This window comes from Harmonia axyridis, chromosome 1 (genome assembly GCF_914767665.1).
Source record: "Harmonia axyridis chromosome 1, icHarAxyr1.1, whole genome shotgun sequence".
Lineage (NCBI taxonomy): Eukaryota > Metazoa > Arthropoda > Insecta > Coleoptera > Coccinellidae > Harmonia > Harmonia axyridis.
Genome location: NC_059501.1, coordinates 5215716 through 5242103, shown reverse-complemented (window position 1 = coordinate 5242103; position 26388 = coordinate 5215716). Strand labels below are relative to the sequence as shown.

The following is a 26388-nucleotide window of genomic DNA, read 5'->3' as shown; positions in this document are numbered from 1 at the left end:
TCCGAATTACAAATTTAGGTGAGTACAAAGAAATATTTGAGATAATTGCTCTTTATTCTATATTCCAGTGGAACAATGCAATGTCCTCAATGTAAAGATTTCATTGAAGGTAGCTTCAAAAGGATAATCAAAGATTCTTGTGGACATGAAAAATGTAGAGTGTGTTTGTTACAAGATGTGGAATATTGTCGACAGTGTGAAGAGAATGGAAATATTTATTTGAACAATAAAAATGTATCGTCAGAAAATAAGACTTTATTTGTTGAAAATAATCACAGAACAGTAATAACATGCAATAAAGTGCTTAATAATGTTATTGATAAAGAAGACCAAGATATAAAAAATGAGGGACATATATTATTGAATGAAGATCCAAAACAGTCAAATGAAGTTGATGAACAAAATAATGAAGCGACTCCAATAAAAAACAAATCAAAATCAACTTTGCAAAAACGCAGATATACAATGATCACGATACCTAATCATATATCTATAGAAGGAACACCTCCAATTTTCATTTGTAATATTTGTAAATCGAAATTCAAAACTAAAAATCATGTGAGGTACCATAAATTTTGTTTAGGAGGTGGGTATATTGAAATTATGAGTTTGAATTGAAATTCAATTTGATATTTAGTTTAAGTATGTCTAATTAGATTTCTTATATTCTCATTTTCAGAAAACAAACCATACCTTTGTGATGTGTGTAAGAAATCATTTGTTTTAAAATCTCAGCTGCAAATCCATGAGTTGATACATTCTGGAAATAAACCATATGCCTGCAAGGTATGTGGTAAAACTTTTAGGGAGCCAGGAAAATTGAAACGACATATGGTCCTTCACACTGATGATAAACCACATGTATGTGATGAATGTGGAAAAAATTTCAAAACTCTCAATTCTCTTAAATTACATAGAGTAATACATACTGGAGAAAAACCTTTCCCTTGTAAATATTGTAAAATGAGATTTAATAATTCTTCCAATCTGAAGAAACATACTCTGTCACATTCTGGTAAGTGCTTATTTGTTAATATTTTTGTGTGTATCAATTAAGGCAATGCTTCTAGATGAAAAAACGCATATGTGTGAGCAATGTGGAAAGAAATTTAAGCAGAAATGGGCCTTGACAGTACATCGTAAATGTCATATCCATAAACGGGATTTTGTATGTGAAACATGTGATAAAGCTTTTAAAAACAGCAAGGACCTAAAAAGGCATGAGACTGTTCATTTAGGTAATATGAATAATCTGTACTTATATAAAACAGTCAGTTTAGTTATACCCTTGGTTATAACACTTATAAGCAATAAATTTTACAAAAGGAAATAAATATCGCTATATATTTTACCAATAAAATTCAAAACTTCAAGGTAATTCCGTCAACTTCAAAATATTTTTTTTATACAACCTTCACTTTGAATCCAATAAAAAATTTAAAAAAAAATTATTTGGAAAAAAGTAAAAAATGTTGGAACCGATCACATGAAAAATCCAATATAATAAAATTTGAAATTCCCCTTTTATATTCCAGATGTGAAGATATATTCTTGTGGAATATGTTCCATGTCGTTCAGAAGGAAGGATAATCTAGGCCGACATTTCAGAAACGCTCATCCAGATAAGGAGCCTGAAATAATAAAAAGAGATTCAAAACCTCCTGATAAACACAAAGAGGCTGTTGTAGATAATCCAAATGCAATAAATGTTATAATATCATCTCCAATGACTAAAAAGAATGAAGAAGCAAACGATAAGGCTACTTCCATGCCTAGAACTTGCATGAATGGTCCTCTCAAATTAGCGTTCAAAACTTCGGCTTTCAAAAAGAATTACAATATTAATCGGTAAGCATGAAGAATGTGCGGTTATGTTAGGTTAAGAATTTCTGGTTGCTGTTGTTATGCTATTGAATTTTTATTTCAGAGATCATCCTTATGACTCTAATTCGAGAGAAGTAGTAGTGAAATCAGCCCCAAAAATAGTACCAACAAATAACAATATACCTTCTAGAACTTTTCCTAGTGAATATTCATCACCACCTTTCTCTGTCGATGAATATTATGCTAACCGACCACATGTTATCAAAAATATCAAGTTCAAAATACCAAGCAGCTATCCTCCTGAAAATGAGGGCTTACTGAAAACTATTATGCTACAATCAAAAATGAATTCCGAAGAAGAAAAAAAAGAAAATAAAAAGAGAGATGAAGAATCGAAAGAAAAAGCAGAGTTGCTAGAAAGAAGCTCCAATCTTACCAATAAAAAGGATGAAAAGATTCTTGTTAATTCCCAAGAGGTTAGTGCTGCAGTTACTAGCGTTATTGTTAATTCATCCGACCAAAAAAACATACATTGGAGAAGAAAAATGACTAATAATATATCGTAATTTTATATGTGAATCAATAGAGATCGGCAAATTCAAATTATTTTATTTGCTAAGTGTGAACTGATCATACTGAGCTTTCAAGTTACATCTTATTTTTTTCAAGAATCTTGTGATATTTATGATCTATTCAGAACAGTTGCAATAGAATACGGGGTGATTCACCGGGATGGCCTATTAGACGTTTATGGAAAACTAATCATAATTTTGAGCTGAAAATTTGCATATTGGGGTTTGAGACAATGATCTTTCTCCCTAAAATATTTTCAGATCTCTACAACTTCCGGTTATACCGGAAACAGACTACTACTTCCTTATTTCGAATGGCACACCCAGTATATTATTGCATAATTAAATAGCTTTTTTGATGGCAATTTTGGCAATATGCCATACCTTGGGTAAAAATTCAACGGTTCATGAGTTATTATTGGGATTCTTATGAAAAAAAAAAGTGGCGATGAGGACTCACATTTTTTTTAATATTTCAGCAGAAAAAGCTTTTCTCGAAAAAATTTTTTTCTTTTTCGATTCCGCAAATACGTAGTATTATAAGACTGTTTTCGGCTTGGACCAAAAATGTACAGGGTTTATTAGAGGATCATGAACTTGGACAACTCAAATTCATCAAAACTCAAGATTTTCAAATAAGAACCTATATTTTTTATTATTTGAGTCGATTCTACGTACAAAATTAGTGGGGGTTACTTAAGCAAACCCTATACCTAAAATGAACACTTCAAGAGCTATCGGGGAAGAACTTCAAATGAGGAGAAACCACTATTTATAACTGCAGTGTTAATAACTGTCTGTTACTTCCGGAAAACACAGAAAGAAACTAAAATTCGATGTTTGTATAAATAAATTTTACATTTCATGAATTTTAATTAATGTTTCGTTGGGATTCTTGAGAAATCCATAAACCAATACAAATTTCAATTACGAATAATTCATTACAATTCTTGATATGTCAAATTTAGTTCTGAAAACATCGAATTTTAGTTTCTTTCTGTGTTTTTCGGAAATCGCAGACTACTCCACACAGTTATAAATAGCGGTTTTTCCTCATTTAAAGTTCTTCCTCGATAACTCTTCAAGTGTTCATTTTAGCGTAGATTGAACAGACTAGGTCTAAAGACTCAATATGTTTTGGTTCAGATAATGTTACAAATTCTACTGGAAGGGTTTGTTTCCTCAAAATAAGAATTTATTAGTTTAATGTTAAAAAGGTGGCAGTTTCAGTTTAATCATTTTGTTTTTTAATCCTTTTACCTAGGATTTGTTGCATGTCAAGGAAGAAAGATTAAAGTAAGGTGAAAAGAGAAAAATCGGTAGTGACTGCCAATTGGACAGCCCTATTTTGAACTGGATAAGCTACATATCTCTTGCAATGCAGCTACAATTAGTTCAAGTTTTTATGAACTGATTTTCATAGCTGAGAATGTTTCATCACTTCAAACTCAACTGTAATAATGAGGAATTTGATTAACAGCACCAACATGTTTTATTTAATATTTTGTACATTATCAGTTCATTATTTTCTACACTTCTAAAATTACACCATTTGAACATCAATAATATCAATTCTGTCATATAAAACATTGTCTTCAACTTGGGAATCAGGATTTGCGTTAAAGTAGTCTTCTTTTGAAACTTTCGATATACCTCCAAAGAAATCCAGTACCTCAATGAGCTCAATATCTAATTTCGAGACGAAGAATCCATGATCTGGAAAAAATGGTACCTATTAGGCTATTTCACAAACTTTTCAAATCATCTCAAATTTTTCAGGGATTGAACCCATTAGAAGTGGCTATTTTCAATTCTCATGAATACTCAGAAAAATTTACTCAGAAAACTTCAAAATAAGTAGCAAAGCACTAAACTCAAAAGGAACTCAAATTCAAACACGTGATAATATGTATGGATTATTTGAGATTTTAGAATGTTTTTGCTTATTCAATAACATTTTTATCGAAATAATTTATATTGTTCTATTTTTTTCTAAAATGCGACAATATTTTTTATATGATTAAATACACTGCGCAAATAAATTAACGCACATTATGGAAATATCAAATTTATTCTACAACTGAAGGTGTTCTCAATGATAATTATTTTTATCAGAATTATGCATGCATATGTTATCCACTTTCAACGTTTTTCTTCAATACGGATGTTTTTTCCCAGCAGGATTAAAAAAGATGAGATTATCAGATTTTGAATGTATTGGCTTCATTCTGAAATCAGTTGTTCTCGATCAATTCTAGTGATCAATAGTTTTTCTTTCGTTTGATTTTCTACACTCGATCGCAATGCAACGCGAAACACGCAATTTGACCCAAGAGGAATGTGCCCAAGCGGTAGTTTTGCGAGAAGAAGGGTGGACATAAACAAGAATTGCAGAAAGGTTTGGAATTTCCCATACAAGTGTGTCCAGAATGTTGCAGCGATTCAGGGAGACAAGTATGAATGTCCGAAGACCAGGACAGGGTAGACCACGGGAACAACTGCCATTCAAGAACGTTACTTGAGAGTTTCTTCGTTGAGACAACGGTTTGCAACCGCTCGCCTCCTTCAAAATCAGCTTGAGTAAACTCATGGGGGGCAAATTAGCACTCAGACAATAAGAAATCGCCTCAGAGAATATTATTTAAGGCCTCGTGTCGCGGCAAGAGGCCCAGCTCTTACCCCAGCCCATCGAAGGGCGCGTTTGGATTTTGCGAGAGAGCATATTCATTGGGAAGAGGCTGATTGGGAAAGAGTTCTCTTCACAGATGAGTCTAGATTCTGCCTCTATCATTGTGATCGACGTTCCCTTGTATACAGACGTCCACATGAAAGATATGCTCAGTGCAATTTCCTGAATACTACTGGTTTCGGGGGAGGATCGATTATGTTATGGGGTGGAATATCTTTGACTGCTCGCACAAACCTAGTGGTCGTTTATAATGGAGCTATGAATGCTGATAGGTATATAAGGAACATTCTTGAAGAGCATGTAGTGCTATTTGCCCCATACATTGGTGAAAATTTCATTTTTATGGACGATAATGCCAGACCCCATCGTGCGCGCATCGTTCAGGAGTACCTTGAAGAGGTTGATGTCTTTCGAATGGAATGGCCAGCAAGAAGTCCAGATCTCAATCCGATTGAGCAGGTTTGGGACAACCTCAATAGAAGGCTGAGAAGTTCAGAAAATCATCCAGCTACTCTTAATGACTTAGAAATCCAACTCAGAGAAATCTGGGAAGGATTAGATCAGAACATTTTAAGATCACTCATTTTGAGTATGAACCGTCGTTGTCGAGCTGTAATTAACGCAAGGGGTGGAAATACCAAGTATTAAATCACTTATCAGCATTCCAGTATTTTGAAAATTGTTCATTTCTCTTCTTTCACATAAGATTCGGTGAAATCCTGAATTTTTCTTCCATTTAATGTGTCTTGTTTCGTTCAAAACCTTCCCGAGAGAACATAAAAAATAAGTTATAAAGTCAATGTAGAGTTAACTTTCATTAAAATTGAGATTTTCAGAATGTGCGTTGATTTTTTTGCGCAGTGTAGATTATTATTGAGAAGTTTCCCATAAACAGTTGTTGGGATAGGTGGTTACTTACCAGTAGGCCAACTCTTCATTGCTGGATGTTTCTCAAGAAGGGCGTTCCTTGCGAATTCATATTCACTTGTCTCGTTGTTCACCTAAATAAAAAAAATCAGAATTATTGGCAAAAACAATGGGACAAAATTTTGGAAAGATTTGATCTCACCTTGACTAGTCTACCAGACATAATGGCTTTAGCACATCGGGGATCTTGTGGATCATAATTTTTGGATTCGCAATATCCAACTTCAGCCAAACTTGCCAATATTGTACAACGGTTGTCTTTCTGAAATTTTTTGATGATGTTACTTTTACCATTTCAACAAATTTCTGATCATTTGATTATGAATATATACAGGATTTTCCAATAGGAGTGTTCATTTTGAAGTTAAAAAACGAGTATATTTTAAGAGAAATCAATGGATGTTTATTTTCAGTTGTTTTTGAGCGGTACGCACTCGGTACCGATTCTTCACATCACTTACTTGTCCCAACAGCTCGAATTTTTACCAGTTTCACTATTGCCGTCAGAAAAGGTGCTTCAACAAGACCCAAAAGAGCTTTAGTTATGCAACTGCGACTGAAAATTTTCACCATTTTTGTTGTAAATTTAAAAAAATTCAGTGCGTTGTTGAAGCGTGTATCGTTAATAGCCTAGTTTTTTCTTACCGAATATCAAAAGATGACAGCTTCAAAAGTGACAGTTGTCCAAATAGCGGGCCGTTCAAAATGAAATCTCTTATTGGAAAACCCTAAATAATACCCAAAGTACCTTGAATTGGCCAATAAAATAAGAAGAAAATAAAAATTCGTTTTCACAAATCCAATGTAAAAATCGTAAAACACTCTTGAAATGATGTTACAAAATAAAGCTCTATTTACTTAACTCAAATTCCACTTGGGTACATAGAAGAGATGTACCAACAAAAATAATTTTGGTAATATCTAAACGACTTTTTAAATTACTAATTTTCGGTATTTTTTCAAAAGGTTATTCTTGAATTTGTGCCAACATAAAAATTTGAATCGAATGTCTGAAAATATCACAATGCTCATCATGAATTATACCTTTTTATTATTATTACCTCAAGATCTTGTTGTGAAAGTTCCATGTCAGACATGTACAAGTATACATTTCCTGTGCTGTTATCTGCAGGACCGTCACTTATAGATTTTATAGTGGCGAAAGGATATCCTTTAATTTCATCCTGGACTGATATTGTTGCAATAGAAACATAACCTGAAAATAGTATATTAAGTATCAAGAATGGTAAGTACATTTTACCGATTGAAGACAATTGTTTGGGGGAAGAGCGTAGCGAAGATGTGTGTTATATCGGTACGTCTCAACTTTCTAGATGCTTGAAGCGTTTTTTTCACGAGTATTTTTCTCGATTTGAATAAATCAATTTCCACCTAATTACCGAAAAGACCAAAGTGGCATTTATATGAAAATTATATTTTGACAACATCGGTTTCAGTGAAGACATACTGGTATATTAGTAAAAGGTGTTTTTTTTAAAGCTATAGAACTTTAAATTGCAATAAAACAACGATGGATTATTCGATTGACATGAATTATATTTATCCGCAAGATAATCTTGTGGCATTACATTTTAAATATGATTTCTGGCATATGACCGACACGGCTGGCTCGGATGTAGTCCAATCTGGACGTCCAATTTTCGATGACTTTTTCCAACATTTGTGGCAGTATATCGGCAATAACACGGCGAATGTTGTCTTCCAAATGGTCAAGGGTTTGTGGCTTATCCGCATAGACCAATGACTTTACATAGCCCCACAGAAAGTTGTCTAGCGGTGTTAAATCACAAGATCTTGGAGGCCAATTCACAGGTCCAAAACGTGAAATTAGGCGGTTACCAAACGTGTCTTTCAATAAATCGATTGTGGCACGAGCTGTGTGACATGTTGCGCCGTCTTGTTGGAACCACAGCTCCTGGACATCATGGTTGTTCAATTCAGGAATGAAAAAGTTAGTAATCATGGCTCTATACCGATCACCATTGACTGTAACATTCTGGCCATCATCGTTTTTGAAGAAGTACGGACCAATGATTCCACCAGCCCATGAAACGCACCAAACAGTCAGTTTTTCTGGATGTAACAGTGTTTCGACATACACTTGAGGATTAACTTCACTCCAAATGCGGCAGTTTTGTTTGTTGAAGTAGCCATTCAACCAGAAGTGCGCTTCATCGCTAAACAAAATAAAATGGACGTAGTGCGCGATACGTATTCCGCACAGAACCATTATTTTCGCAATAAAATTGCACTATTTGCAAGCGTTGTTCAGGCGTGAGTCTATTCATGATGAATTGCCAAACCAAACTGAGAATAAATCACTTGACCATAGTCAAACTAGCTAGTTTATCTATGCACTTGACAGCTGTTAAATCGGTCGCCATCTTGAACAGTAATGCCAACTTAAAGTTATATACCTCGAAAAAAACACCCGATACAAGATGCATTAACATGAACAATTGTTAAAGGTTATTCATTTTATAGTTTCGAAATTGAACATAAATAAAACACACTTTCATTCAGAATACCGATCAAAATTTTTTTCGATATAGTGCTTGAACCTTGCTTGTGTGGTAACATCATTTGAATGTCTTCGCGTGAGATCTCACAGAACCCTTATAAGATAATTTTCGATAACTTGCCGGCACATTTCGGGAAATATTTCATCAATAACTTGACGGATGTTGTTTTCAGATCGTCAATATAGTCTGAGGGTTATCGGCATAAAAACTATCTTTGCAGAACCTCCCAAAAAACCAGAGGCGTTAAATCCCAAGATCTTGGAGGCCAATTCACATAGCCGAAACGAGAAATTACGCGTCCTGGAAATTTTTCTTGAAATAAAGCCAAAATAGACCGTGTTGTGTAGCTTGTTGCGCCACCTTGCTGGAACCACGTATCTTCTAATTTCATATCGATAAAATCAGGCCAAAAAACATTGGTAATCATTTGGCTATAGCGATGAGAATTGACGGTTTTAGAGTCACCTTCTTCATTTTCAAAGAAGTACGAGTCAGTCATTGCACCAGACCAAATTGTACACCCTACAGTGACTTTTTGTGGATGTAAGGGTGTCTCAGCATGTTACAGCATGATTGTCACTGCCCCATAAGCGTAAATGTTGGCGCACCGAGGAATGACAATAGTGAAAGTGGTGGAAAAATTTAAGAAAGAAAAGTTTCCTAGCCGTGTCATTTCTCGAAGATTAGATCATAATAGGCCACCAATTCCTTGTAATTTAACACCTTCAGACTTTTTTCTTTTGGGTCACGTGAAAGATGAGTTCTTCACAATTAAATAAACATCCATTGCTTTCTCTTGAAATAAACTTTTTTTTCAATATCAAAACGAAACCTCTCAACGGAAAAAACTCATTTTTTCGGCAACCGTCCGGGAAGTGCTCACTTCCTGGACGCTTTTTCTCTGAGAAAGTAGTATTTCCCGGCCTAGTCCGGAAAGTAAGTACTTCCCGGACTAGGCCGGAATAGAATCATAGAATCCATAGCAACCGAGATAACGGCTGACAGTTCATATGAAATTAGTTGTCAAAAATTTGCATGTTTTTTTATCGCAATCACAATAAAATATGGAAAGCAGCAGCGATAGTGTTATTTTACATGGTTGCCGAAAAAATATTGTACGCAACACGCCCGAAAATGGTTTTTTGGACTCACAGACTTCCAGGACTCGCTTACGCTCGTCCTGGAATTTTGTCTATTCGTCCAAAAAAACCCTATTTTCCGGACTTGTTACGTAAATTACTATCACGAGCCTAGTCAAACGAACCTGTTGTACGAATGATGTACCTTGCCATCAAGGCCTTCTGCCAAACTGGTGGAGGTCCATCAGAAATTTGGACCCCAAGGGCCAGAGGAATGAGAGACAGGATCAGAAAACCAAACATTCTGAAAAAAAAGAACTTTTTTATAAAATTTATTATTCCAAATATTATTTCCTATGTATCATCAGATACATTTGTTTTATACAGGGTGATTCACCGGGATGGCCTATTAGACGTTTATGGAAAACTAATCATAATTTTGAGCTGAAAATTTGCATATTGGGGTTTGAGACCATGATCTTTCTCCCTAAAATATTTTCAGGTCTCTACAACTTCCGGTTATACCGGAAACAGACTACTACTTCCTTTTTTCAAATGGCTCACCCAGTATATTATTGCATCATTAGATAGCTTTTTTGATGGCAATTTCGGCAATATGCCATACCTTGGGTAAAAATTCAACGGTTCATGAGTTATTGGGATTCTTATGAAAAAAAGGTGGCGATTAGGATTCACATTTTTTTGAATATTTCAGCAGAAAAAGCTTTTCTCGAAAAATTTTTTTTCTTTTTCGATTCCGCAAATACGTAGTATTAAAATACTGTTTTCTGCTTGGACCAAAAAGTTGCAGGGTGTTTATAAGAGGATCATGAACTTGGACTACTCAAATTCATCAAAACTCAAGATTTTCAAATTAGAACCTATATTTTTTATTATTTCAGTCGATACTACGTCCAAAAATAGAGGGGGTTACTTAAGCAAACCCTATATCTAAAATGAATACTTTAAGAGTTATCGAGGAAGAACTTCAAATGTGGAAAAACCGCTATTTATAACTTTGTGGAGTAGTCTGCGATTTCCGAAAAACACAGAAAGAAACTGCAATTCGATGTTTTCATAACTAAATTTGACATATCAAGAATTGTAATGAATTATTCGTAATTGAAAATTGTATTGGTTTATGGATTCCTCAACAATCCCAACGAAAATTTAATTAACATTCATGAAATGTAAAATTTAGTTATCCAAACATTGAATTTTAGTTTCTTTCTGTGTTTTCCGGGAGTAACAGACAGTTATTAACACAGTTACAAACATAGACGTATCAAAGGATAATAAGTCTATGGTTACAAATAGCGGTTTTTCCTCATTTGAAGTTCTTCCCCGATAAGTCTTGAAGTATTCATTTTAGGTATAGGGTTTGCTTAAGTAACCCCCACTAATTTTGTACGTAGAATCGACTGAAACACTAAAAAATATAGGTTCTAATTTGAAAATCTTGAGTTTTGATGAATTTGAGTTGTCCAAGTTCATGATCCTCTTATAAACACCCAGTACATGTTTGGTCCAAGCCGAAAACAGTCTTATAATACTACGTATTTTCGGAATCGAAAAAGAAAAAAATTTTTTCGGAAAAAGCTTTTTCTGCTGAAATATTCAAAAAAAATGTGAATCCCCATCGCCACCTTTTTTATCATAAGAATCCCAATAACTCATGAACCGTTGAATTTTTACCCAAGGTATGGCATATTGCCGAAATTGCCATCAAAAAAGCTATCTAATGATGCAATAACATACTTGGTAAGCCATTTGAAATAAGGAAGTAGTAGTCTGTTTCCGATATAACCGGCAGTTGTAGAGATCTGAAAATATTGCAGGGAGAAAGATCATTGTCTCAAACCCCAATATGCAAATTTTCAGCTCAAAATTATGATTAGTTTTCCATAAACGTCTAATAGGCCATCCCGGTGAAGCACCCTGTATTTTATATAAACCGTATATTTTTTGGTGTTGATAATTTGCCTCACTACGAACCTGTAAGACAAGCCTAATAATATGAAAACAAATAGTTGTTATTGAAAATTACTGCGCAAATTATTTGGTTTATTGCTGCACGTATGCATCAATTGGGTGTGCAGTTCGAAATCTAGCCATGAATGAAAAGAATTCATTCTAGAGATTATTATTGACTTATTGATAGTATGTATTTTGGTTCAAAATTGAATTTCAATAAAAGGGGCTAGTATTTAAAGTAGTTTAGGAGATCTGTTTACTCAATGACGAAATAGAAAAAGTATTATCATATAGATTAGTCGATAACAAAAAATAAAAATGCCTGCTATTTTTGGATAAAAAATTTGATAAGAAAATGAAATACAGATCATATATGTACCAAATTTTAGATACTTGGTTAGGCAAGAAAGAATAGCTAAGAATATGAAGAAAATTTGTTAGTAAATTATAAAAGAAGTAAAAATTTACTCACTTATCAAAAAGGTTTGTCGAAAATTCTACGAACAATACCTTTAAACAATGAGTTGACAAGTTTTATTGAGAACTGAATAATAAATGCAGTGTCACAAGAGTAAGGTCAGTTCAAAACAAAGGATGAAAAAATAACGCTTAATTCTGTTATCATAAGGTCTGACGTACAAGCTAGTTTTGGATGAAATGTTAATTTTATCTGCAATTCTTCATCTCTGATTGGGATTTCCTTAATGATGATTAATTAATTGATCTTTGAAATTTTCGACTGAATTGACCAGGGACGGATCGAATAGAGATTCACTTGGGTTTCAGAGTTGCTTGTTTCGTAAGTAATTATGTACAGGGTGGGCAAATAAGCGAGGTAAGCGGCTATATCTCAGGATCCAGTCATCGTAGAGACTTGCGGTGAAAATGTTTACCACTAAAGTGTACAAGAAAACACACTGGAAATTGTTTTGAAGTTTATAACTCCACCGCTAGGGAGCTTAATAGCTACCGTCGAGTAGAAAAATGAATTTTACTCGAAAATGTTTCGTATAAAGTTAAAGAAAAAATATTATCACTGTAATCCTTGGAAAATTATCTATCTTTTTGATTTGTCACTTTCGATTTTACGACATCAAATAAGGCTAGGTGAAAGGGAGAAATCTGACTGATTGAAATGCCTGTAACTTCAGTTTGGCTCAACATTTTTGAGCAAATTAGATCTAGTCAGAAAGAAAAAAATCTTGTTAATTGAGGACAAAATATACTCATGATAAATTTGTTTTAGATGCTTCCAATAGACGGCGGTAAGTCAGAAGTTCATTGTTTTGTTCATTTTACTCCGAAATTTCAAATGTTGTGATAGAATTTTGTCAACAGAAACAGAAATTCCATCAAATTTGCATGGAAAAACCAGACGGTCGCAAAGCGATAGTTTCAGGCGTTCTGAAGTTATGGCCGAAAGAAGATTTTCTTCAACTGATGCACTGCGAAAAACCAAATTGTGTCCTTAAGTTCTGACAGAAACAGAAATTCCATCAAATTTGTATGAAAAAACCTACAGGTCGCAAAGAAATAGCTTCAGGCGTTCTGGAGTTATGGCCGAAAGAAGACACAATTAAGTTTTTCAGTGCATCAGTTGAAGAATATCTTTTTTGGGCCAAAACTCCAGAACGCCTGAAGCTACCGCTTTGCGACCTTTTGGTTTGTTCATACAAATTTGATGGGAGATCTGTTTTTGTCAGAACTTAAAGAAACAATTTGGTTTTTCGCAGTGCATCAGTTGAAGAATATTTTCTTTCGGCCATAACTTCCGAACGCCTGAAACTATCGCTTTGCGACCTTCTGGTTTTTTCATGCAAATTTGATGGAATTTCTGTTTCGGTTAAGAAAATTCTATCATTACATTCGAAATTTCGGAGTAAAATGAACAAAACAATGAACTTCTGACTTACCGCCGTCTATTGGAAGCAGCTAAAACAAATTTATCATGAGTATATTTTGTCCTCAATCAACAAGATTTTTTCTTTCAGACTAGATCTAATTTGCTCGAAAATGTTGAGCCAAACTGAAGTTACAGGCATTTCAATCAGTCAGATTTCTCCCTTTCACCTACCCTTATTTGATGTCGTAAAATCGAAAGTGACAAATCAAAAAGATAGATAATTTTCCAAGGATTACAGTGATAATATTTTTTCTTTAACTTTATACGAAACATTTTCGAGTAAAATTCATTTTTCTACTCGACGGTAGCTATTAAGCTCCCTAGCGGTGGAGTTATAAACTTCAAAACAATTTCCAGTGTGTTTTCTTGTCCACTTTAGTGGTAAATTTTTTATCGCAAGTCTCTACGATGACTGGATCCTGAGATATAGCCGCTTACCTCGCTTATTTGTCCTGTACACAATTTTTTATTCGAAATATAATCGAATATTTCAGTAAAGTCAGATAGTAAATACTACCTATATGACATAAAAAAGTTGGGTATAAGTCGACAACAAAATTCTAGTTCTAGATCTGTTTAAGAAATGAGAAATGTCACTGACTTGAGTGTAGGTATATATAGGAGCAATTTAGAGTCTTTCAAAAAGTTTCCTGCTCAAATAGTCAACAGAATCATTAAAAATTCAAGAAGAATATATCCAAAAAAAATCAGAAAGGCACTGACTTTCGCACGAGGATTTAAATTAAAGTGTCATTTTACATCCAACGACTAATTTTCATCTCGATTGAACCTGCAGTTTTGAGTACTCAAACAAAATGAACAGAATATCGAGTTGTGATGAAATGAGCGAACGGTTTATGGAATGGTGCCTCAAAATTTTCAGGAATTACACAGAAATAGTTCAACACACAGAAAATAATGAGAATTCAGACTATTTGTTTATTTATATTCCCATATCTTGCAGAATTCATAAACATATGTTTGAAGCACAACAGTATGAAGGCAATTGTAAACATTCCGCTAGATTCCCCTTGCTTTCATTGAATTCCAAAGAAATAAAGCAAAATTTTGGTGTAAGTTGCGCATATATCTCTAAAAACCGCAAAAAACCACTTCACTATTTTTAGAGATAGGCATGTTCAGACAAGTTTGTAAACAAACATTTAAGAAAGTCGTCAGTCGACTTGTAACCTGACTAAGCCACAATGTTGTCGTAAACATCAAAAAAATAATGAAAACTACTTTGGTTTTTTCATCTATAATCTATAATGAATTACCATCAAGTATCCATAAAATATCGAAGAAAACGAGTATATGAAATATTTGGTTGATCTAGAAAAGATATGGAGCGTTGTCAATATCTGGAGGGGCGACTAATCTGTTGAACAAAATATACTTTTTCTCAAGGAATAACTTAGGTACTTGAAAATTTCGTGATAGATTGTAGGTGTAGTAGAAAAAGTCACGTTAATACAATGTTGTTTTTTTCCTATAAATCAACCAACATAAACCTAATCCTAATTTTCGTTCAGTGTGTCTGATAACAGCCTATCAATATTCGTTTATACAAATGTTAACAGACAAACGAATTTCTACTCACTCCAAAAAGTTTCACGCCTCACTTTCTTCAGAAACTAAAACCAATAGTGATGGCAGTCCCAATTTATACTGATTAAAATTATCTCTTATCTAGTGTTGCACGCTTTCATTGCTCTCTATACAATTAGCAAACATTGTTACAACAAGAGCCCTTGAAGGTTCGTTGTTATAGTCAGGTAGATGATAAAATCGATAACTCGAAAACACTCGTATCATCTTTTTTCAAGTTCTTTTCGAATATAGGGATCGCATAATGAAAAGTTATGTTATAATTGTGTATAACACAAAATATGCCTTATTTGATGTTTGGTAAACAAATAAAGCTTTACTCTCAGAGGAGGCTTGCGAGAGCTGAGATAAAAAACATTGTGATTCAGATTCATGAGGTCCAAAAACTAAAGGTAGGTACTCTTTAGTTACCATATACCAAAGGTGACTTAAAAAGTTAAAATTTTCTCCACTGAAATCTTTTTTGAAATAATCGTTCAATTTGTGATCAATAATCTCTGAATCCTTTTTTCGTTTGAGGCGCCGTTTTTATGTAAGAAAATAAAACATTTCAACTTCAACACATTATCAAGATCTTATAATAGATAATTCATTAAAGAAATGAAAAATACTCTTTGAGATGTTTTATTGTATTTTGCATGAAAACGGCATCCCATACGAAAAGAGGAATGAAAAAACCATGGTCGTTCAGATTGCAAAATTTTATAAAATAACGACAAATTACCCTAATTTCATAATTTTCAATGGTGTAAGAATTCATTTATGATTTAAATAGTTATTACAAGAATTTTAATGAATTCCAGCAACAAAATTTAATAAGGATTAAATCTTTTGCTTCCAGGGTGGGAGCGGCTGCCCCTCGCTGGGTACGCCTATGTTTAATTTCCTATTCTACAGTTTCAAATTTCTCTCATTGGAAAGTATGTGAAAAAAGGATGATAACCAGTTATATGTCCCTCTACATCACTGATTCATTCTCTGTTGTAGTTTCAGAGATGTCGCCCCGTTATTTAATTGATGAGATGTGCGCTTCTAACTAAAATAACAAGGGTACTGTTGTAATTGAACGTTGTCAAAATTCCAGGATTTTGGACCCCGCCATCGCCGCCAAAAAAAAATTACAAAACCCCCGAAAATCTAAAAAAAATTAAATATCCCCCTAAACAAAAAAAAATTAAATAATTATGAAAAGTACAAAAAAATACATAACATCCCAAAAAGCGCCAAAAAATCGAAATTACGGTTTGAAACTCACAACATATATACATACATAAAATGTGCGCACACAAAAAAAAACGGTATTGGCAACTGTGATAAGTACTGTGATAAGTTGCGTTCAAGACATTCCAGTCGTGCAGCTAGTGACACGAACAGAATCTCTTGAACGCCTGCTACCATTAGGGCATTAGGCATATAAATTAAGAAGAAAAGCAGTGGTGGTGGGGTTCCTAAAAATAATGAAAAACAATCTGTTCACTTCAATTCCAATGAAGAGAGTGTGTGTGTATGTTATTTTACATTTTTTATCCTGACCCTCCTAGGCCTCTCAGAAGCTTATAGCTTGTATAATGTACGAGTCAGGAAGACCTTTTAGTGATAGAACCCCTATTTATCTTGACTTGATAAGAACAAAGAACCAGGGCCCCCGCAAGGGTCATCAACGCCCGCGTGCCGAAAATATTTTGGCGCCCCTTAAGGGGGGGAAGTGGAAAAAAACGTCGCAGGATAATCGGCAAAAAATGTTTCAGTTTTTGTTAGGAATTTATTTGTAGAAGGTTTAAAAAAACTATCAGCAACCTTTATTGAATGCCTTAAGAACTTTATGCTGTCAGTTGTTGCATAATACATTTTTTAAATGTTTCATTATTTTATTCAAGCATTCGATCAAACCCGCATTTTATTTTTATTTTGTAACGAAACTGCAGAGTTTTCAAAACCTGAGCTTTATTCTTCTTTAAATTATTCATAATATTATATTAAAATATTAATATTATTATTAATAATTATTAAATATTATTCCATACTCCCAGCCATCTTCTCCCTTTGTTGAAGTCTAGCTTTTTTTTGCTCTCGAAATTTTGCATCAGAAGGTCGTTTTCTCTTGTATGGCTCCTAGAATTTAAGAAAAACTTGATCCAAAATTGTAAGGACATTCACCCATGATTTACTTTGCGTCATCCCTTTGAGAATAACCCGTATGTTTTCATTTTTATGAATTTAAACCTTAAATCCGAGCCTTTAAACCTAAACGGAGTTAATAATAATAATAAGTTAAGACCGATCTGAAGCACATACCCTGTTCCTGTTATAATAATTAATTTTTGGCAAAGGTGGATTATAATTTTTTAGAATGTCAAACGGCTACGAACATCAAATAAATAATACAGATCCAGGGTGCCTATTAATAAAAATTAAGTATAATATGATGGTGGCCCCAGGCATAGTATAAAGAAGGATAGTAATCCAACCATACGGGGTTAAAATTTGACGGCGTGGAGGGCACCAATAGATGTCGCTGGGGATTTGCCATCCAGTGCACGTCTTAGCTTATTTCAGGACGAAGCATGTCGTAGCTTGATTCTGGTACATACTTAGGTTTCGGACAAGACGTACCTCGATAACAGATGGTGCTGACCCAATAGATATAGATGTCGCTGTATTTTAAATCTACCCTGGAATCTAAACCAGTGGCGGATACTAAAGTTGGGCGGATTTGAATCGCCTCTTCAAGTTTTTTCGAACGTGATTATATCGAAAAATTAATGATTGATTGTTTTCTCAATTCTGGTATTATTCGCATGTATGTATATTGTATATACTTTGTTTCGGCGTTAGTCTGGAATAAAATTCATTTTCTTCAACCAATAACTGAGAATAAAAATGCGTAAACCCGTTAATCGATTATTAATTTTCTCCAGTTTTTGATAATAAAATGTTTTTTTCCTACAACCCTTTGGCTGCAAACTACCAAACTTTCAAATGTAAATATATGTCATGTGTGGGCTCTTTGGAAATTTTATGAAAAATGAAATATTTCCATACATTTGTAACTTACATGTACATTTGACTTTCATGTTGTTATAAGGAAAAGAAATAAATAAAACCGATTGGTATGCTGAGTTTTCGTTATATTTACATAAACATAATATATAATATGGCACAATTTCATACATTTTGCGTATATCCAAAACGCCCATAATGATTTGGATGAAATTTGGTATTAGGATGGTGTTTTGAAAAACATCATTAAAAAAAAAACTTATTTGATAACTATTTATGATAGCCTTTCCAAATGAGAACACCGGGCAAAGCTCGGTCGTCAGGGTACTAATTCCTAATACATGCACATGTATTTTACGTAAAAGAAGCAATTTGATTATGCAATTCCGGACATTTTCCCTTCGATAATAAAATGTGATTCGAACAGACAAATAATAAATCAAATCTTGATATATAATAAAATTGTAAGGGGTCCGACGTCTGTACATGAGAGATATTTGAAGAAAACCAATGCTGGGAGATCTTATATGAGTATTAGAAGGCAGAACAACCATTTTTAAATTTTTTGTCTGTCTGTCTTTTTGTCTGTATGTAAATTCGTTTGCGCATCACGCAGAAACTACAGCACAGAATTTTATGCGGTTTTCACAGTTGTGTTCCTGAAGATCTAACTTAAAATCTGGTATAGGTTTCATTTTCATACGCCCTCCAGAAGTAAAAAAAATCGAAAAATACGAATCCCAACGCAGGTGAAACCGCGTGCACAGCTAGTATCAAATAAAATATTCATTTATTCATTCATTTATATAGCAGAAGTTTTTGTCAATCTGAATCCTTGTGTATGAAATGAGTCTCTGTGAATAATATAATAGTATTCTATGATATCATAAAATCAGAATCATTGACAATCTTTTTGAATATAACTCAACAATCTTCATTTTTCTAAAATTTCCTAGAAAATATTAAGAAGGTATATCGTAAATAATCATGGTGAAAGTTTCAATTGTAAATATTTCAGTTTTTGATAGTTTTCAGGAATTCAACCCTTCTTTAAATTTGTTTTAATGACCTTAATTAGCTCTTGGATATCGTAAAACATCATGGTGAAAGTTTCAATTGTAAATATTTCAGTTTTTGATAGTTTCCAGGAATTCAACCCTTCTTTAAGTTTATTTTAATGACCTTAATTAGCTCTTGGATATCGTAAATAATCATGGTGAAAGTTTCAATTGTAAATATTTCAGTTTTTGATAGTTACCAAGAATTCAACCCTTCTTTAAGTTAGTTTTAATGACCTTAATTAGCTCTTGGTAAAATGAAAAAAGGGGTTGAATTCCAAGTACCTGTTCAAGATAATAACATCGCATTCTTCGAATTTTGTGCTTAAATATAAATTTGCTGCCGACTGAAGTATTCTTTCATTTGTGTGTTTTACTTTGCATATTGTGTTGAAGTGTATTTTTGTGAGTTCCGTTCGACTTCATTTCAGTCTTCATTGGAAAATTCTGGACAAGAACGTATTTTATTTGAAGGTGAGTGCACTTCATTTGATTTTCGACAATATATAATTGATTCCAACTTGAAATACTGAATTAATAGATATATGATTTCTAGTACCTTCAGATTATTAGCCCTGCATAAACAATTAGAAATTAGCATATCCATATAACACCAGTGCAGTGCGATAATCTGTATAGGAAAATCCATACTTTTATCATAGTATATAATATACTATGCTATACTTATATACTACTATATGCTTTTACTGATGATAATTTCATACCGTACCATATATGTTCTCAATATTTCAGAAATGGCAGGTAATAAGTGTGTTTATTACAACTGTGGACTAAGTAAGAGATCAGATCCTTCAATTAAGATGTACCAATTTCCGGTGAGGGACGCTGCTAGATGTAAAACTTGGATTATAAACTCAGGTGAGTTATCTATCTTTCTGAATTTATTATTTTCCGGGGAAGACGGAAGAGTATACAGAGTGTCTGTGAATAAATGCGAAGGTATTTGGGAGTTGATTCCTTCATATAATTTTTTTTTCGAAATAATCCACTCTTTCAAAATACAGCCGTAGTATATATTATTATTTTTTTTGAAACACATCAATGTGTATATGTATACTATATGGTATATATTGTTATGATTCCTGTTCTATTTAAATTGTTTAATTCAATTTGATGTTGAATTTTTATTCAATTTTTTTTTATCAGAATCAATAATTAATAAAAAATCTAATTTTGGATTGTCCGCCAGAAAAACTTTACAGTTTATGTTTTCACTTGATTTGTCCTCCTTTTTCTTCTCGATTTGGTCCTCTATATTTCGATTCACGCATGTACTTTCTCGAAATATTTATTATTTTAGAAATTTCTCGTAGGTATCTAATTTTTCCAGCCAGCGTACTTTTCACAAAACTGCATTCTATTTTAGCTTCTCCATATCTTCAATATTCATTATTTATCAATTAACTGGATGACTTCTCATAAATTCTCTCCATTCACGTTGACTTTTCTCCAAAAAACTCCCATTCGTTCATTTTTCCTCTCGTCTCCATGGTTTTTATTTTAATCATCAACCATTTAAATATTATAATACTATGATACTGCAGCCTTCAGAAGGTGTAGGAGTTGACGGGTTAATTTTTTTCGGGTTCTGAAGAATACTGAGTAATATAACTCAACATATTGTGAAGCACTATGTAGATAAGATCATCGCATGATTTTCATATTATCAAAGCCATCTGATTTTCCCGATATATTTTCTTTCTGTGAGAAAGATATTCAAAAAATTTGCCATTTTCAATTCCTCATTCCATCCTGCAGAAAATTTGTCTCCTTCCAAATTATTACGAATTCCATCTTTTTACAGACTACCTGTATACCAATAAATTATATAATTCAGAACTATGACACAACAGTTTTTACAAAAGTTGAAACTACTCATGTCCGTATTTAATAATATAATAATTTTGCGGTTTCAGGTAATGCTGTTTTGGCTGATTTGAGCCCAAATTCATTGAAAAGAAAGCTGATATGTAGCAAACATTTCAATGAAATATTCACCCAATCGACCAAATTGCCGCTAAATGCTGAGCCATTCCGCTATATCAGCGATGAAAGCTCAGGAAGTGAGTCAGATACGGAAAATTCGGATAATCCAATAGCGCACATGAATGTTGTCCCGGTTACAAAAACATATCCGGGCCCGTCAAAAAAGAATTCAAGTGGCCGAAATTATCACATGGAGATTGATCTAATTTCTTCAGATGGTTCTCTTCATGAACAGGAGGATGAAAATTGGCTCAGAGATCTTTATAATCTTCCAACGAAGTCAATTGGAAGTGAAAAGAAAAATCGTTTATTGGAAGAGGAGAACAAACGGCTGAGACTTGAATTGGAGAACAGCAGGAAAAAACTCAATAACACGCAGGTGCAATTGAGAAATGCTAAAAAGAAAATTATGAATGCTGAACATCATACAAAAACATTTGGAGAAGCATCTATAACCGGTTTCGCAAAATCTTTAATAAATATGCAGGTACGTCATAGGGCGAAATCCCCATGGCAAGCAAGCGAGAAACGGGATGCCTTATCCCTCTTTTATAGGGGCCCTAAAACTTATAGATATTTACGGCAAAAAGGAATTAATTTACCAGGGATTTCAACTCTGAAATCATGGATAAATAATTTCAATTGCAAACCTGGGTTCAATAAAAAAATTTTTTTACAATTGTCATTGAAGGCAGATTCCATGATGCCTCGTGAAAAAAAATGTATTCTCATGTTCGATGAAATGAGCATAAAGAGGAATATAGATTATAATAAACACACGGACATGATAGAAGGTTTTGAAGATCTGGGAGAATTCGGTAGAAAATCTTCTCCTGCAAGCCAGGCTCTTGTATTGATGATAAGGGGAATATACAGCACATGGAAAATTCCTATTGCATTTTTTGTATCGGATGATGGGGTGTCATGCGAATCCTTATTGCTCATCATTAAGAAGGCTTTGGAAAAACTTCGTGGATCAAAACTAGACACGATAGGCATAGTTTGCGATTTGTCAAGTACAAACAAAAAAATGTTTAAACAATTGGGAGTTGAAAAAACGAAACCATACTTCCATTTAAATGAAAGAAAATATTTCGCATTTTTTGATGTCCCTCATCTCATTAAGTCAGTAAGAAATAATTTCATTAACACTAATTTGATATTGAATGAAAAATATATTTGCTTCTCAGATATAAAACAAGTGTATGATATTGATAAAAAAAGCTCAACCGGAAAAGCCTTGTTGAAACTCACAGATAAACATCTCAACCCTAACTCATTTCAAAAAATGAACGTTAAGTTAGCAACCCAGTTGTTGAGCCATAGTGTTTATGCTGCCCTTATGACATCTTCCAGGACAGGTGAACTTGTCTCACCTACGGCTGAAAATACTGCTCACTTTGTGAAAACTATGGATAATTTATTCGATGCTTTGAATAGCACACGTTTGCATTCCACAAAACCTTGCAATCGTGTATTGAGCGATACCAATCCTGAGGTTTTAGCAGCCATAAATGAAGGTTACGAGGTCTTGGAAAATCTGTATAAAGTTGGGAAAAAGGACAAATTAACCAGACCTGATTGTTACGACGGTTTTCTCTTAACCATAAATGCGGTAAAGCAATTTGCAACTAATGAGAAAAATGAAGGTTACAAATTCTTGTTTACAGGAAGGCTGATTCAAGATCCACTTGAAAATCAATTTTCTGTATATCGTCAGAGAGGAGGATATAACAGAAATCCTACTGTGCGAACTTTTAGATCGTCTTTCAAAATCAGTATTGTCACAAATTTTATGAGGCCACCTAGAAGTGCCAATGCTGGTGGACAACCAGATGATGACGATAATTTTTTACTAACAGATGGCAATGAAGCCCTTGCTTTATTGAATGTGGTCGAAGAATCCTCCTCATCTTCAGATACGGATTCATCCAGCAGTTCGTCTGATGGTTCTGTGGTCCAATTGAATGATAGTGCAACATTAGAAAAATGTTCTGTTATATATTTTGCCGGTTATTTGGTAAAAAAATGTTTGGATCGTTTCGAATGTGAAGACTGTAAAACCAGTTTGGAAGCTGATAAGGATTTCGATAATGAAGGAGAGATTTTAATTTTTTTCAAAAATTATGATTTGAAGTATGAAACCGGTTTGAGAACTCCAACATCGTTATTACGAGAATTCACAAGAAGGGCTCTAGATTGTTTCAGTAGAGATATAGGAAAACATTTGAATCATAAATTAATGTCAAATTTGAAAAGGAAACTTGTGAAAAATATAAAGACCCATTTACCGGAATGGTTCGCAACAAATATGATATGCGAGAAACATAGACAATATATTTTGGAGTTATTATTACGAACACAAATATTTAAATATTGCAAATATATTTCCAGCCAAATGAAAACCAGGCAATCAACAAATAATGTGAAGTTGACAATTCTTCAGCATAATTGAAAAACCAAAATGACCAATTTTCACGTTCGGAATGATCTAAACATTTCTTGACCCAACAAATTAACTCGCAGAATATGCAGCAGAAAAATAATTTTAGTGTTGCATCATCATTCGTGAAGGATGCAGAAGAAATGAGAGAAAAGCTGAATCAATTTGTTCTGAAAAATAGCTACATAAATATTATCGCCAACATCTGGTTCAAAGATTAAAGAGATGTAATCTTTGATCTGCTTATGAATCAGCCTTCCGGAACCCCTATTCAATGATTGCGACCTAATTCATTATTGTTGAATGAAAATCGGCAGAATTATTAGATTGGTATCGCTTTATATACATAGGATTGCAAAGTTCAGATGAAAATATTCAGAGTATCAAATAAATTATTTAGCTCCACAAAGTAGGTTGTTTTCAACTTAGCAAGTTAGCTGCATAAACACGGCTCAACAACCTGGCTGAGGTATTTTTCGAGAGTTTCAAAAAGTTTTCGTAGTGAAGATCAATGAAATAATAAGTATCCATTTAGCCACACAGAGTAATGCATAGGAAACATGTGAGAATATAGATTGTTCAAGGATTATTTCATTTTTTATACCATTTTGACGCATAAAACGACATCATTCAATCCACAGCAACAAGGGTAAAATGACGTTAATCCATTCAGTAATTTAAAAATGAAGTTAATTCACCACTGAATTCCTCCAAGACTATCATATTTTTTATGACAATTGCTAACAATCCAATACCCAGTGTCGTAGCAATCACAAATTGGAGCGGTACCTTTCATTTCATTTCATAGTTATTTCTGGAAACTGTTCATTTGAATCCCCATCAAATGGGGTAAAATTTTGTATACATTACGTGAGTTATACATGTTTATTCATTCGAAGAAATTAACCCTCGAGCCCGAAGGGTGAGTTAGTCAAACTTTCTTTTCATGAATAAACATTCATTTAACTATACCTACCATACCTGCAAACTGTATTCTATCGAAATAATAAATACCTACGAATTTTGAAAAGACTATTTTATTATTTATTCCCCAATAGCTGAATTATTTTAAATTGAAAAATTTAGCTGAGACATAATGTCTGTTTATTCTACAAATTATTATTAATGGTTATTGTGCAAGCAAAACCATACTATGGCAAAACCCACTGAAAATTGGATCTTTCTTCAGAAATGCACAATAACCTTATTGAAAAAATAGTCAACTCTTTATGAAATCAATGAAATTCACCTTGGAAGGAACATTTCGAAATGACCATTCGCTACAGCCATTGTACAAAAATTCTGAACACAAAGCAACAGCGTTATTTATGAGGAAATCAATAACATGGACTATACACGCCACTGTCTCGGTCTTCTTTCATATTGTTAAGTCTACAATAACGTCTGTTCGAGTTGATTACAGTTCTGTAGATATACGAAAATATAGAAAACTTCATTCCTATCTTCTTGTACCGGCAGAAAAGTATTAGTTCCTTAAAATAACTGCATTTTTTTTGGAGGTCGCCACTTTACAGACCATTTTTATTGCATATTTCAACGTGAACACCAGATGGCTCTCGAAATCGCTTCAAATCGCTTTAACATTAGGACTGTCTTACTATCCTTCTTTATACTATGCCCCAGGTAACAAATTCAAAATATCAAAGTCGATTCAATTTTTTCACGATTACAAACAATACTTTCCTATTTGAAGCAAATAAAAATAATATTATAGTATATAGGTATGGGCTAATTTAGGATGTGCACCGTTTTAAACAGAAAAAAAAATATCGAATTTTATAGACTAATAGAAATGCTAATACTGTATGTGGATAGGTACTTACCATTTCATAAAATTTAATTTAATCACAACAAGAAACAGTAAAACAAACCACAATTACACAAAATACAAATCTTTCCAATTATCTGAGTATTTTAATTTTTTGCGTCTTGACCTCAACCCCTAAACGTTTCGAAACAAAATAACTATTCTTTGGATAGGTTTCTGCTGTTATAGCATAGCAAGCAGATTTTGGTAGTTTCAGAAATTCTCTGTAACATGTAGTATTTTTTCCTACAGATGGTGGCGAAAGTTTCAGTAATTCCCCTGGCTAAAAGCTATCGCTTCGGTATTTATGATTGTTTATGTGTACCATATGCGTTTTAGTGATGATCGAAGAAATGGTGCCCGCCGTCCGGTGCAAGGTGGTCCATAAAGATATCCCGTACCGACAAAGGGATGATTATTTATGATTTGTTTACTCGAAAAGAATCGTATAATTGCAATCTGTGACCGAGGTTATTTTATAGGGATTGTGACGTTCGGGAACTTGTTTGGATGTGTAAAAGATGTCTTTGCACGTTTAAAATTGTTGAAAAAATTAAAAAAAAACTTTTTCAAAGTTTATAAGAGATTTTGGCGCCCCTTAAGAGTGGCGCCCGCGTGCGGTGCACGCGTTGAACGCGCGGTTGCGGGGACCCTGCAAAGAACGTTCCTAACCTAACATAACTACTACTCCTGCATCCATACCTGTTTTGCCATTCGACCATAATGTACTTACTCGTTTTGTGGTAGTATCAAAACCATTAACCTTTTATTAGAACATTTTTCCATAATATGTTTCCTTTTCGTGATTTTTGACTGATTCAATTTGAAAAATTTAACCAAGTATTATACTAGCCAAATTGAAATCAAAAAATTTTTTCTGTTTGCGACTATCATTCTTTTAGTGTTTGAAATAATTTTGTCTCATCAATTATA

The 26388-nt window shown here is 33.6% G+C and overlaps 2 protein-coding genes across 4 annotated transcripts; one reads left to right on the top strand and one right to left on the bottom strand.

Annotated features, from left to right (window-relative positions):
* Positions 1-65: 65 nt before the first annotated feature.
* Positions 66-2427, top strand: LOC123687908 (zinc finger protein 708-like). Its single transcript, XM_045627073.1, has 5 exons — positions 66-586; positions 680-1015; positions 1071-1238; positions 1536-1848; positions 1928-2427. The coding sequence occupies exons 1-5, from the start codon at positions 76-78 to the stop codon at positions 2388-2390; spliced, it is 1791 nt and encodes a 596-aa protein (XP_045483029.1). The 5' UTR covers positions 66-75; the 3' UTR covers positions 2391-2427.
* Positions 2428-3869: 1442 nt separating this feature from the next.
* On the bottom strand, positions 3870-26308 carry LOC123687940 (protein CREG1). Of its 3 annotated transcripts, none has more exons than XM_045627075.1 (6): positions 26189-26308; positions 9820-9938; positions 7074-7228; positions 6155-6274; positions 6005-6086; positions 3870-4112 (listed from the first exon to the last, which is right to left on the bottom strand). In XM_045627075.1, exons 1-6 carry the CDS (start codon positions 26239-26241, stop codon positions 3940-3942), a joined length of 702 nt encoding a protein of 233 aa, XP_045483031.1. In that variant the 5' UTR covers positions 26242-26308; the 3' UTR covers positions 3870-3939. The 3 variants fall into 3 exon arrangements, with proteins under 3 accessions (XP_045483031.1, XP_045483033.1, XP_045483032.1); XM_045627077.1 differs by lacking the exon at positions 26189-26308 and adding an exon at positions 15112-15214; XM_045627076.1 differs by lacking the exon at positions 26189-26308 and adding an exon at positions 12081-12263.
* Positions 26309-26388: the final 80 nt, after the last annotated feature.